Genomic DNA, 14,300 nt, shown 5'->3' with positions numbered 1-14,300 from the left:
CGACCTCTGCTGCAGCTGATGCTCAACTGAAGGTTCACTTTAAAAGATGAGGAAACAACTTGTATTAATTATAACAGACATTCTTTCATTTAGCAAAGAAGCCTGTTTCCACATAAAAAAGTAATCATGATTATGTTTATTTGATGTTTTTAAAGAAACTAAGTAGTTCTAGCAGTAGAGAAGGGTTATTATCATTAACTAAAACCAATAAAAAATGTTGGGGTCCTTGTTATAGTGTACTCATACTGAGTAATAATAATATTAATTAACTACATGTACTTACTACATGGTTAGGGTTTGGTTTATGGGTTAATTGTATGTCATTTTGCATAATGTATTGTTATTATAATAGAACATAAAATAAATATAGAACAATAATAGAAATAGTACATATATGACTAAATTATTACAACTTTAAAGACCACTAAAACATTAAAAGTACATCAAATTATAAATGAATACAAAAAAATAATATATCATGCTAAAATAACACAAGTGAAAGCAAAAATATACATCTGATAAGAGCGCTCATTCTCTGTGTGCAGTTCCTCTCCCGGCCGCAGGAGGCGATCGTCGTCCAATCAGCGCCGTCCTTCCGCGTGTGTTTCTGTCTCGTGCGCGCGGCGTGTGTTTGTGATGAACGGATGAAACGGGATTCAACGCTCGGTTTAAAGATCATGTTAATGTGAGCGGATTGTTACACCGGTCTTCCCGTCAGTGTCTGATCCAAGCGCTCAATGATGAAGAAACAGCAGAAGACCAGGCGCGGTGTGTCCGATAAAGTCCGCAAATCTAAAGCGGCTCCGGAGATCCAGAAAAACCCGTTCGAGGTGAAGATCAACCGCAAGAAGTTCGATGTTTTGGGTCGCAAGAGTAAACACGACGTGGGTCTGCCGGGGGTCTCCAGATCCAGAGCCATTCAGAAGGTAAACCACGCTAGTGTTTGTGGACGTTTACTGGGGTGTTACCGCGGTATTCTTGAGTAAATACTGTCTCGTACCGTTACAGCGTAACGTACACCGTTCCTTTGGGTTAAACTTTATTTTAAAGTGTCCTTGTTTATACAAGTACAGAGTAATATACATTTAAGTTACATGTACTTACTATAAGGTTACTTGCATATAATCAATTAGTATTGTAATAGTAAATACATGTAACGTGTAACTGATACCATAAAAATATACACCAACAGTCAAGTTTTTAACTTTAATATTTTTGATGGTTTTAAGTCTCTTCTGATCACCAAGCTTGCATTTATTTGATCCAAAGTACAGCCAAAACAAACATTTTGAACATATTTGACCACGTAAATAAATTAATTAATATTAATATATGATATCATTACTTAAGTCGTTAGTGTCACACGAATATTCAGAAATCATTATGATTTATTCATAATGAGAACCATTTCTGAATATTATGTTGATGAGTAGAAAGTTCATAACAGCTTTTGTCTAACGTAGAAGTCGTTATACATTTCTTTACTTTTCGTCACTATTGATCAATTTAAAGCATCACTGCTAAATAAAAGTACTAGCTGTAATCTCTTGGTGAGCAGCAGAGACTTCTTCAAAAATCTTTCTGTGCAAAACGACTGGTCGATTAAATCTCAGATGGGCTGTGTGTTTGATTCGTCAGAGGAAGGAGACTCTCCTGAAGGAGTTCAGAATGAAAGACAAAAACAACAAGTTCATCGACCGGCGCTTCGGTGAATATGACAGTAAAATGACACCCGAGGAGAAGATCCTGCAGAGATTCACGCTGGAGAGACAGGTGAGACGTCACAAAAACGGTCACAATCATGAACGCTGTGATAACTGTAACATCTGTAACGATAACTGTAACATCTGTAAAACTAATTGTATCAACTAACAATAACTGTAACATCTGTAAAACTAATTGTAACAAGTCTAACAATAACTGTAACATCTGTAACAATAACTGTAACAACTCTAACAATAACTAACATCTGTAACACTAATTGTAACATCTGTAAAACTAATTCTAACAACTGTAACAATAACTATAACATTGTAACATCTGTAACAATAACTGTAACATCTGTAAAACTAATTGTAACATCTGTAACAATAACTATAACATCTGTAACAATAACTGTAACACCTGTAAACTAATTATGATAACTATAACATCTGTTGCATGTAACTTGTTACAATATCTGTAACATGTCCTGCAGCTTTACTGATCATCACTTTGTGTGTGTGTGTGTGCAGCGCACTCACGACAGGAAGGACATGTTTAATCTGAACGAGGAAGAGGAGCTGACCCATTACGGCCAGTCTCTGGCGGAGATGGAGAAGATGACGGATGTGATCGACAGCGACAGCGACTCTGAAGAAAGGGGCCTGCTGTCAGGTGATGCGTTTATACACGAATGACCATCAGGCATCTGTATTCATTCAGTGTTACGGTCAGTAACTGATGTGATGATGCATGTGTCCGCAGCTGAACTGACCGCTACACATTTCGGCGGCGGCGGAGGTCTGCTGAGGAAAAAGATTGCCGTCGAAGAAGGCAAGCCCAGATCACGGCAGGAGCTGATCGAGGAGCTCATCCTCAAATCCAAACAGGAGAAGGTCAGAAAGCGTGTCCTCGAATAATAAAATGTTACTTTAATATTAAGTAATTAAACATCATCCTGTCTCAACCTCAAACAGCTTCACATCAAGATCATATCTACTATAGCTGTATAAGAACTAAAACGAAGTCTATAAAAGCTGTAAAGATAACTGATAGTTGAAAGTATAACTGTAACAAGAAGGATAGCTGTAGCAAAAAATCTGATAATAGATATTAATACTGCTGTAATATTAACTATAGTGATAGCTGTAACAATAACTGTAATGGTAGCTTTAACAACAATTGTAGTAAATATAATGACATCTGCAACATTAACTGTAAATATAAATGTAATAACTATAATTGCAATAACTATAGACATCTATAGAATAACTAAAACGGCTCTTTACAATAGCTGTAATGATAAAAACATCTGTAACATGACAGCTGTAACGGTAAATACAACTATTAAAATACCAGTATCTGTAACAAAGACCACAGCTGTAACAATAACTTCAAGTGTTAGCGTAACATCTGGAATGATAAGTACTGTAACTATAACATCTGTAACAATAACTTTGAGTATAATGACAGCTGTAATGTTAACTATAGCTAACAATAGTTGTAACAATATCTAAAATAGCAGCTGTAACGTTAAGTATAGTTAGATAGTAAGATAGTAGTAGTAGAGTAAGATCGATTAATTAAGCTCCTGGCGGTTCTTTAACGCTCTTGATCTTCTCAGCGTGAGCGTCAGACACAGAAGGAGGAGTCCCAGGAGCTCACGGAGAAACTGGATCAGGAATGGAAATCCATCCAGAATCTTCTCGCCCACAAAACCCCGAAAGCGGAGAGAAAAGACGAGATGGACAAACCCAAGGTACTGGAGCACCTACATCCAAACACTGCTGCTGCTGGTCCTCGCTCTGACATATATATATGTGTGTGTGTGTGTGTGTGTGTGTGTGTGTTAGCTGGACCAGTATGACGTGATGGTGCGAGAGCTGGGCTTTGAGATGAAGGCTCAACCCTCAGAGAAGCTGAAGAGCGCCGAGGAGCTGGCTCGAGAGGAGAAACAGCGTCTGCAGACTCTGGAGGTACTGAGCTCCTTCTGCTGGACACCAGAGGAGGAAGAGGAGGAGGAGGAAGACCTCATCCGTGTGTGTGTGTGTTTCAGGCCGACAGACTGAAGAGGATGATGGGAGACGCTGAGGAAGAGGCTGTTCAGACTAACACACACATCTCTGCTGATGACATGAATGATGGATTCATACTGGATGGAGACGACCGCAAAACGCTCGCTTACAAGGTCGGAAACACTCTTTCACACACTCATACACTCTAACACACACACACACACACACACACTTTCACACAGACAGTCACACTCTCACACGCACTCACACGCACACACACTCGCCATCACAAACCTTAAAATCATATGTGACCCTGGAGCACAAAAACAGTCATAAAGGTCTACTTGTTTATGACTGAGGTTTAAACATCGTCTGAAATCTCTCCGTTGATGTCTGGTTTGTCAGGAGAGCACAGTGTTTGGAAATCTGGAATCGTTTAAAATATGAAATGTTCTCAATCAAAATACTTAATTTAGAAAACATGTAATGAAAGTACTGTAAAATCATTTTAAAATGCCTTCTAAAATAATAAACAGCTTTATAAATGAATAATTTTATATCTTTGACAGTTATTGTCCTGTTTATCACCCTGAAGCTTCTCTGAAAACCATCTGTATTTTATGAAGCTCGTGATTTGATTGTAAAAAAGTGAAAACGTGAAGCACAGAAATGTTGACTTTTTTGTTGCTTGTATTCTGTGACATTTCCTTTGCATATGATTGGAATGTTTATAAACTGCAGGATGGTAAATGGAACATAGAGGGAGAGGAAGAGGAGAAAGAGGATGATGATGATGAAGAGGGAGGAGAGGAGGAGGAGGGTGCCTCAGATGATGATGATGCTGATGATGGTGATGCCGAGGGTGAAGAAGAGGAGGAGGAGGAGGAGGGGGGTGAGGATGATGATGATGATCACGGTGACCTGCGGTCTGAAGAGGGCAGTGAGGATGAGGACGGTCAGGGCGTTGAGGAAGAGCAGCTTGATGCTGAAGGGCCTCCAGCGGCGACCGAGGAGCAGAAGAAAGCCGAACAGGAAGCAGCCCGAGCAGAGCTGCCATACACCTTCACAGGTACCACAGTCACATGATCATCACGCTGAACGAATCTGTCCTGGGGTCAGAGGTCAGTCTAAGAGGTGTGTGTGTGTGTGTGTGTGTCAGCTCCGGACAGTTACAGTGATCTGAAGCAGCTCCTGCAGGGACACGGCCCGGAGCAGCAGCGCCTCATCCTGGACAGAACGGTCAAGTGTCATCATCCCAGTCTGTCCCCAGCAAACAAAGTCAAGCTCCAGGTCAGTCACCAAACCCTCTTACACTCTTTTTTTAAACCTGCACAGAAAAATATAATTATAATTAAATGTGTTATTTATATATATCTTTTTTTTTTTTTTTTTTTTGTTGTTGTTATTTCTGGTTTTAGTCACATCTCAAGAGCTTCAGTAGAAGTTGTTTTCCTCACTGTGTAGATGTGTTTAGCGTTTGACACATACCTGTGTGTGTGTGTTAAATATGATTGTGTTTTATTCTGTGTTCAGAAGTTGTTCAGTTTTCTGCTGGAGTATGTTGGTGAACTCTCTACCCAGAATCCTCCTGATCTGAGAACCGTCAATGCACTCATCCCGTGAGTAATACACACTCTCACTCACAAACACATACACACACACACACGCACACAAACTAGAACCAGGTCTTGAACCCAGGTCTGGTTTGGGAGTCACAACCTCTAGCATCAGTCTCTTTTTGAGATCGGGGGAGTCAGGTTTACCTGTTGTCCTCCATTACACTTCTCTGTATGATTGTGTGTGTGTGTGTGTGTGTGTGTGTGTGTGTGTGCAGGCAGATCTGCGGTCTGTGTCACATGTTTCCCCAGGCTGCCTGTAAAGCCGTGCAGACGTTACTCAGTGACAGCGGCCACAGTATGGAGGAGACTCTGGAGGTCAAAGGTCGAGCGCCAATGCCCGATCTAGACATGGTGTGCTGCTGCACTGACATAAGATCACAGATACAGAGACGAGTGACTGATCCTGAGCTCATCGTGTGTGTGTGTGTGTGTGTGTGTGTGTGTGTGCTGCAGCTGGTTCTCCTGAAGATCACGGCGCTCCTCTTCCCTGCATCAGACTTCAGACACCCAGTGATGACTCCTGCGTTCCTCTTCCTCAGTCAGACGCTCACCAAGGTGTGTGTATGTAATAATGATTTGATTGTTTGTTTTAGTCATACAGCTGCTTTTTACACATCTTGTTCACCTAAGACTTAATGTTATGTCTCTCTCTGTGTGTGTGTGTGTGTGTGTGTGTGTGTGTGTGTTAGTGTGTGGTGCTCTCTCTGGAGGATGTGTGTAAGGGTTTGATTCTCTGTTGTCTGGCGCTGGAGTTCGTCTCTCTGTCTCAGAGGTTTTTCCCAGAACTGATAAACTTCCTGCTGGGAGTCCTGCACCTTACCGTCTCTGACAAACACAACATAGGTACTGCTGTGTGTGTGTGTGTGTGTGTGTGTGTGTGTGTGTGTGTGAGAGATCTGATGAGAAATTCTCTTTATTCTCGAATGTCTGTGAGATTTTCCCTCGTCTGATTAAACCTAACAAGCTGTTCATGTGGAAACAGGAAGAGGATTCTGGGGTGTTTCCTGTCTGCTCATGACCATCATCATGAACGACAGAGGCATTACTGCATTCATACATTTTTTGTGTGTGTGTGTGTGTGTGTAGGTTATACAGTGGTCAGTCCGTTCAGACGGCAGGGGAAGAGCAGTGATCTACTGGTTCTGAAGGATCCAAACACGTCTCACACCTGGAACAGAACACACACCTCACTGAACACCACTCACAGACGCCCAGCCCAGAGTCCAGAGGAGACTGACCACTACAGGTATACACACACACACACACACTCTCTCTCTCTTTTAATCACACTTGTGTATGAGATGTTTGGGAAGTTCAAGCCTTAATGTAAAGTGTAGTATTATTGCTGCTCTTAATGTGTGTTAATGTTTATAAATCATCAGTGGTGTATTTTAGTTCACTTCACTTTCTAAAGGTATAAAAATGAATAGAGTTATCATGATTCATGGTTACAATTATTAATGAGGTCATACGCTGTGTGTGTGTGTTCAGGCTGTCTCTCATTGACTCGTGTCTGGATCTGGTGAAGAGATGCTCCTCGCTCTACAAGGAGCTGCCGTCGTTCGCGCACATCTTCCAGCCAATCAGAACGCTGCTGCTCAAGCATCTTCCTGTGGACATTTACCCCGCCCCGATCCAGGTTCGGTGTCTCGTTCCTCTTCATCATCATCAGCAGCAGCAGCACATTTCCAGTCATTCTCATGTGTTCATGTGCAGGATCTTCAGCGGGCCATCCTAGACGCCATTCCCGAGACGCCTTCCCAGCATGCACCTCTGGTGTTCAAGAAGAAGAAGCCCGTCCCTCTGAAACTCTTCACACCGAAAATAGTGCAGATGTGAGTGAAACAGGAATGAGATTCATTTCATTCTGGCAGAGATATATTTATAGAAAGACAACAATACACTTTGTCAATTCTATCAAATGCTTGTAAATGTATCAAAACATAGATTGGAGGTGCATGGCTAAGAACTTGATTTGAAGGAGATTTTCTGTTTTTAGTCTGGATTACGGTAAGAAGCGCGGGAACACGAGGGAGGAGAAGGAGCACGAGCGACTCAAACACAAGTACAAGCGAGAGTTCAAAGGAGCGCTGCGAGAGATCCGGAAGGACTCGCGGTTCCTGGCCCGTGAGAAGCTCCAGGACGTCTTGAACAGGTCAGTGTTTGAGGAGCGTCTGGAGATGATCCTCACATCGCTCTCTGACTCTGCGCTGTTTGTTCTTCAGGGACTCGGAGAGGAAGAGGAGGGTGAAGGAGCTCTATGGCAGTCTGGCCACGCAGGAGGGAGAGTGGAAGGCCCTGAAGAGGAAGAAGAGGAAGTGAGGAGGAAGACGGCTTCTGTGTTTGTTCTCGTGAGAGGGGTTTTATCTGACAGATTGTGAGAAATAAAGCTTTGCAGTGAGACTCTGTGATCTAATCGTCGTTTCTTGAAATCATTGCTACACTGCAACAACCCCCAAAAAAATCTTGTTTTATACAATACAATCTTCAATCAAGAATGAACATGATTTGTAATGATTTTAAAGAATTTTTCCTGCTCTTCAAGCTTGCATTTATTTGATTCAAAATACTACAGTAGGAATGCATTTTAAAATGTATTTCAATTATTCTAATTATATATTTTTTAATGTATGAATGGAAAGTTCAGAAGAACAGCATTTATCTGAAATGTTGTGTGATGTTTTTATCAACACTTTTGGTCAATTTAAAGCACCCTTGCTTAAAATGTATTTCTTAAATTAAAAATTATTTATCATTGAGCCACTTTGGGGTGTTTTGGAGGAGCGAGTAAGGAACATTTTCCTCCAGCATCACGTAGTATTCTGCAAGAAGAATAACTTCCACAAAAGGAGGCCCTACACCAGACTAATGAATTACTGAGGTCTAAAACCCAGCGTTTCAGTTTTATTGTCCAATCCCTGTAGGCACAGACGTGGAAAAAGTTGTTGGTACCCTTCGGTCAATGAAAGAAAATCACAATGGTCAGAAATAAGACAAAAGTAATACATTCTATGAACGTTAACCAATGAAAGTCAGACATTGCTTTTCATCCATGCTTCAACGGAATTTAAAAAAAAAAGAAATCATGGAACAGGCCTGGTCAAAAATGATGGTACCCATCAAATGATCAAATGATTCCTGTGACTCTGAAAATATATTTTGGTCCACTCCTCATGAGCAAACTGCTCCAATTGTTTCTGGTTTGAAGGACGCCTCTTCCAGACATGTTTCAGCTCCTTCCAAAGATGCTCAGTAGGATTGAACTCAGGGCTCATAGAAGGCCACTTTAGAACAGTCCCATGTTTTCCTCTTAGCCATTCTTGGGTGTTTTTAACTGTGTTTTGGGTCATTGTCCTGTTGCAAGACCCATGACCTGCAACTGAGACCAAGCTTACTGATGTTCCTTCAGCATGAAGTTCACCTTGAATCTCTTTAGAAGTCTTTCTGGGCTCTTTTGTTACCGTCTCTTTGACTTGGGAGGTTGACTACAGTCCCATGGATTTTATATTTCTGAATAATGTGTGCATCTGTAGTCACAGGAACATCTAGCTGCTTGGAGATGGAGCTAGCCTTTACCTTTAACATGCTTGTCTATAACTTTCCTTCTCTTCCTCTGGTCCATGTTCACCAAACAACACAATGACTACCCAGAGCCCTATATATATCCCCACTGACTGATTACAAGATTGTAGACACCTGTGATGCTAATTAGTGGACACACCTTGAATTAACGCATCCCTTTGGTCACATTATATTCAGTCTTTTCTAGGGGTGCCTTCATTTTTGTCCAGGCCTATTCCATGAGTTTTTGTTTTTTTAAAGAATTCCATTGAAGCATGGTTGAAAAGAAATGTGTCACTTTCACCGGTTAACATTCATACATGTTTTATTTATTATTACTTTTGCCAGATTAAAGTTATTTCTGTGACCATTGTGAGTTTTTCTTTCATTGCCTGAAGGGTACCAGCAATTATGTCCACGTCTGTATGCATAGATCTGAGTATCTGATGCCATTTTGTATTAATACAGATCCTCCAGGAATAAAGGAGCCCTTCCTGCAGTTCAGAGTAACTGAAGTTTTATAAAGCGTGCACAAGACATACGACAGAGACAAGTGTGCATTGAAATCAAGCTTTATTTAGAGCCTGGTGAGACGTAGTTGAGTCTCAGGAGGCCTGGTTAACTAGTTGAGCTCATGGTTTAGTGGAGGTTGATCTTCAGGCGATGTGTGTCTCTACGGATGAGCTTCTCTCTTCTGTCACTGCTTGAGAAAACAAGACATCAGATTAAAACTGAACCGAAGCTGTGAGTTTTCTTTGAGATGACGGTTTTCAAAAAGTCATGATCTTTTGGCTTCGGCCTGTCGGAGGAAAGTAAACGTTTGATATTTTGAACCAACTTTAAAGACACAGTTTGCATTCATCGGCCCTTATCGCTGTCTTCAAGTTCTGGGAATTTCATATTATTATTTTTTTTATTTACGTGTTTGCCTATTAATTGTTTATGATTTATTTTTTGTTTCGGTTTCCAGAATTCTCTTTTGTTGTAGTTGCAGCTGAGCTTGTTTTAATGCAAATGGAGATTTTTTTAAAAATGTTTAATACAGATTATCTATTGCACATACTGTTAACAATGTCTTGGAAATACAGTTAATCTAAAAAATCGACAATTAAGTAAATATTAAATAAGCGTGTCCAAAACTCCTGAAACAAAGATGTCTCGTATTTTATCAATGCAAAGTCTGAAAGAAATCAGTCAAATATTTGTGTGTGAGAAAAATCTGATGTAGCTCTATTTGTAATCGTTAACATATTCATGAGTAACTTTTTTTCATTAACACATTTTTTCCTGTAATTGTAACTAATTACAGTTACATTTATTATGAAATTAGTTGAGTTACTCGTAATTATTCGGGTAAGTTACCATAAAAAAAAAGAGTGAATTAATAATTACGGCTTCAACAGTGCAATTAGATTACTGTACTAATTATCATAAATTAGTAATGCTTTTAAGTAATTTTATATTTGATGATAGAATTCAAATTGAGTTCCATGTCCATTCATGCATTGTTTAACTTGGCATGCAACCTATATAGAAAATTTAATTATATAAAAAATTAAATAGAAATTTGCATAAAGTTTTCTTGAAGTGTTTATAGAGAGAAAGTTACATTATAAATATTTATATGTTTCTGTGAAGCATCATCAGTGGCTCAAAACACTGTATGGCTCCCAATATTTCATACTCAGGGAAGATATTTTGATTAGTAATATGCATTCATTCGGACAACTTCAAAGGAGATCTTTTTGCAGATGTTCAGATATTTGTTTCGGATAGAATTAATCTCAGACAGACCTTCGGCGGAGATCCCGAGCCGCTTCTCCTCTCCTTCCAGGAGTCTCCTGTAGGTGGCGATCTCAGCGTCCAGCTTCAGCTTGATGTGGAGCAGCTGCTGGTAGTCGCCCATGTATTTGCCCATGTCCATCTTGGTCTCGCAAAGCTGGCCCTCGAGCTGGGCGATGATGTGCTCCAGAGCGCCGGTCTTGTCCAGCTGAGCCGTCTCCATGTCCTCCAGCTGCTGCTCCAGAGCCGCGTTCCTCGCCCGGAGCCCGTCGATCTGGTTCTGAAGATCCGTCACCTGAGAACATCATCACCCAACGGACTTCAGTAACCTTTAGTTCATTAAGTATTACTTCTCGTGATAGGTTCAACAACGGTTTCTCAGAGCGAAAGGAAAGGATTGTTTAAGTGCAAAAAATGTATAAAATTCACACAAAATAAAAAGCGCAAATGGTGACACTTTATCAGTTAATGCATTAATAATTCATGATAAGCAACTGCTACAGAAATAATTCAAACACTTATAATTAAATAATAGAAATACCTAAGGCAGGATGATTTTTCACTAGTGGTTTGTTAACTAAAGTTAACTAGTCTTATTTTCATTTTACCTGACAAGTAAATGCATCCGGATTGAAGAAAGTTTAGATATTTGCACTAGAAAACATTATTTTGTTCTCAAAACTCTTTTTTTTTTTCATTCGATGTTTTGTAGATGTTTAAGGTAGAAAACAATCCGGAAGAAAATCACCTTCAAGTCACGTTGTCCAGATTAAAAGCCTAAATAGTTCATACAGAGATCTAAACGCTCTTTAAATAACTGAAGCTGGTTTGAGAAACAGACCTGGTTGTGGAAGACGCTGATCTCGTCCTTCATGCTCTTCATCTGGTCCTCGTGTTTGCTGGCCTGCTCCTTCAGGGTGTCGAACTTGCCCTTGTACCACTTCTCGGCCTCCTGGACGTTGCGAGCGGCCACGGACTCGATCTCGGCGCGCATGTTGCGCAGGTAAGCGGCCAGGTCCGGTCTGTCCGAGTCCAGCTCCACCGTCACCTTGGACTCCTCGATCTGCTTCAGGAGGTCAGACACCTCCTCGTCGTGGAGCTTCTTCAGGAACTCGATCTCGGCCACCAGCTGCTCCACGCGCTTCTCCAGGTCGGCCTTCTGCAGCGTGGCGTTGTCCACGTCCTGACGGAACTCGCGAAGAATCATCTCAGCTTCCTCTGAGGACCAAGAGTCATGAAACATGCTTTATTTACGGACTTCAACAAAAATCATTTGACTGTACTGCATGACGGAAGTAAACGCGTTCTCTTTACGTACACGTGCAAAAACATTTTTTGTCTCGTTCTAAAAAAAATTCTAAAGTTAGACAAGTAAAATGCTTAAAATATATATATATATATATATATATATATATATATATATATATATATATATATATATATATATATATATATAATTTTCTGAACAGATTAAATGCCTTCAAATGTGGTAAGAAAAATAATACTACTAAATATAATAAAATATACATATATATCATAAAATAAATAATTAATAAATAAATAATAATAAAATAAAATTCATTGTCTTTTTTTTTGCCTAACAAAAATATATTTTCAGAAAGCAATATATAATATCTCGTCATTTTAACTGTCCAGCGAATGCATCCTGACTCAAGAGGTTTTATTTATTTATACTAGAAAACAAGAAATCTATTTTTTCAGTACACTTCCAGAGGAGTAGTTTTTCCCGTAAGCATTTTCCGTAAAACTTTTTTTTAATTCTAAAGGACCTTTTCTGCGTTTGAAAGGTTCTACGAAGGTTGAAGGTTCTTCACAAGCACTGATGCCATCCTGACCCAGAAGAGCTCAAATAAAGGGTTCTTTATTGTCGTCACTGGTTCTGTGGAGAACCTCAGCATCCTTGGAACCTTCATGATTTCTTTTTTTACTGTTACTGTTCACCGAAGGGTTCTCGGTGGAATCCCTGATGTTATTGTTTAGGTTCCTCTGAAAGCTGTTCTAGAAGCGCTCTATAAATAAAGGTGACTTCTTTAACCTTACGCTGGAGGGAGTTCTCTTTCCAGCTAAATAAATGATGACAGAAATGCTGTCTATATTAAAAGCACGAGTCTGCAGCGCAGATACATTTGTAGCGACAGACACCATGAACCCGAATGATCTTTTCTTTCATTAGAATATGAAGACCATGCTAACTGAAGAATGTTTAGCTGACCTTTGATGGCCAGCTCCTCGTCCAGCTTGAGTCTCCAGACCTCCACCTCCTCCTGGATGTATCCCCTGTCGATGTCGGCTGCTCCCTTCTCGGCGGTCAGGGCTTCGATCAGCTCTCTCATCTCTCTGAACTTGAGCTCGTACTCGTCCCCGAGGCCGGTGGGCCCTCCTTTGAAGCGTCCCTGCAGGACCTCCAGCTCGGCCCTCAGAGCGGCGTTCCTCTGCTCCAGGGCCTGGACCTTCTCGATGTATCCGGCGAAGCGCACGTTCAGCTCCTGCATCTCCTCCTTCTCGTTGGCGTGGTTCTGGTGGAGCTCCGTGTCCAGCTCCACCGCCTGGCCCTGGAAGCCCGTGCGTCCCCGGCCGTGCGAGGGGCCCCGGCAGCGGGACGGAGACGGGCTCTGGACCCTCATCCGGCTGGAGCCGCTGACGCTCAGGCTCTTCTGGGAATACGTCGATCCTCTCATGACTCCGGTTTGATCCGGGAGACGGCGGCGGAGCTTATATGGGCCCTCAAGAATCTTGCGGGGCCTCTTGAAAGTCCTGCAGGGTTCTGGCATGTTTTAAATGCGGAGTTTGTCGTTAGCTCGCGTATGCTTGTCATCAATTAGTCGTTTGGAGGCCGGCGGTCCTCACACTTCAGTGTCACATCACCAGAGTCTGTGAGCCTCGCTGTTTCCAGATCACCTCATCACCAGCGTCTCCACCTCTCTGTGTCAGAGTCGGAATTAGCTTTTATTTTTATAATTTCACATTTGGCAGGGTTTTTTTTAAATGTGTTTATATGGTTATAATTAGTTTTCATTTTAATCTCTAAATTATAATGGTTTTTGGTCATTTGTATTATTAGTTTTTTTTTAAATGTCTGTATGGTTTTTAAAATGTCTTTAGTAATTTAGTTTTATTTTTGTTATTTTTATTAAGTTTATATATTTTTTTAAATGTCTATGGTCTTTATAATTTTGGATTTTGTCATTTTTTCTATGTTTATATAGTTATTACTATTATATACTAATAGTTTAACTTAGTTTTTAATTTTAGATTTTAATTAATTTTAGATGAGCTTTTAGTCTGTTTTATTTTTTTCAGTTTTTTTTGTTTTTGTCATTTTTATTAAATTTTTTCTTTTTAATGTCTATATGGTTTTGATTGTTTGGTTTTGTAATTTTTATCAGTGTTTTGTATCATGGATTAGTTTTTATTTTTATATTTTAACGTTTTGTTTGTTATTTTAATCTCTATATAAAAATTGTAGTAGTTTTTGGTCATTTGCTTTAATTTTTACTTTTTTAAAATGTCTATATGGTTTTTAAAATGTTTCCATTTTGTCATATATTTTTGTAATTTAGTTTTATTTTTGTTCTTTTTATTAAGTTCATATATATTTTTA

The 14,300-nt window shown here is 40.1% G+C and overlaps 2 protein-coding genes across 3 annotated transcripts; one reads left to right on the top strand and one right to left on the bottom strand.

Moving 5' to 3' along the window:
* Positions 1 to 578: 578 nt before the first annotated feature.
* On the top strand, positions 579 to 7,738 carry nop14 (NOP14 nucleolar protein homolog (yeast)). The gene is made up of 18 exons (XM_043234418.1): positions 579 to 926; positions 1,639 to 1,773; positions 2,235 to 2,376; positions 2,467 to 2,597; positions 3,326 to 3,460; positions 3,555 to 3,677; positions 3,758 to 3,889; positions 4,458 to 4,785; positions 4,876 to 5,006; positions 5,250 to 5,335; positions 5,551 to 5,686; positions 5,789 to 5,890; positions 6,025 to 6,178; positions 6,422 to 6,581; positions 6,827 to 6,974; positions 7,052 to 7,170; positions 7,335 to 7,490; positions 7,561 to 7,738. The coding sequence occupies exons 1-18, from the start codon at positions 738 to 740 to the stop codon at positions 7,655 to 7,657; spliced, it is 2,604 nt and encodes an 867-aa protein (XP_043090353.1). The 5' UTR covers positions 579 to 737; the 3' UTR covers positions 7,658 to 7,738.
* Positions 7,739 to 8,678: 940 nt separating this feature from the next.
* LOC122340981 (vimentin) lies at positions 8,679 to 13,808 on the bottom strand. Of its 2 annotated transcripts, none has more exons than XM_043234243.1 (4): positions 12,912 to 13,808; positions 11,520 to 11,896; positions 10,691 to 10,973; positions 8,679 to 9,599 (listed from the first exon to the last, which is right to left on the bottom strand). In XM_043234243.1, the coding sequence occupies exons 1-4, from the start codon at positions 13,468 to 13,470 to the stop codon at positions 9,553 to 9,555; spliced, it is 1,266 nt and encodes a 421-aa protein (XP_043090178.1). In that variant the 5' UTR covers positions 13,471 to 13,808; the 3' UTR covers positions 8,679 to 9,552. The 2 variants fall into 2 exon arrangements, with proteins under 2 accessions (XP_043090178.1, XP_043090179.1); XM_043234244.1 differs by having other exon boundaries at positions 8,679 to 9,596.
* Between the last annotated feature and the right edge of the window lie 492 nt (positions 13,809 to 14,300).

Source organism: Puntigrus tetrazona, unplaced genomic scaffold (genome assembly GCF_018831695.1).
Source record: "Puntigrus tetrazona isolate hp1 unplaced genomic scaffold, ASM1883169v1 S000001111, whole genome shotgun sequence".
Classification (NCBI taxonomy): domain Eukaryota; kingdom Metazoa; phylum Chordata; class Actinopteri; order Cypriniformes; family Cyprinidae; genus Puntigrus; species Puntigrus tetrazona.
This window is presented reverse-complemented; position numbering and strand designations above follow the sequence as displayed.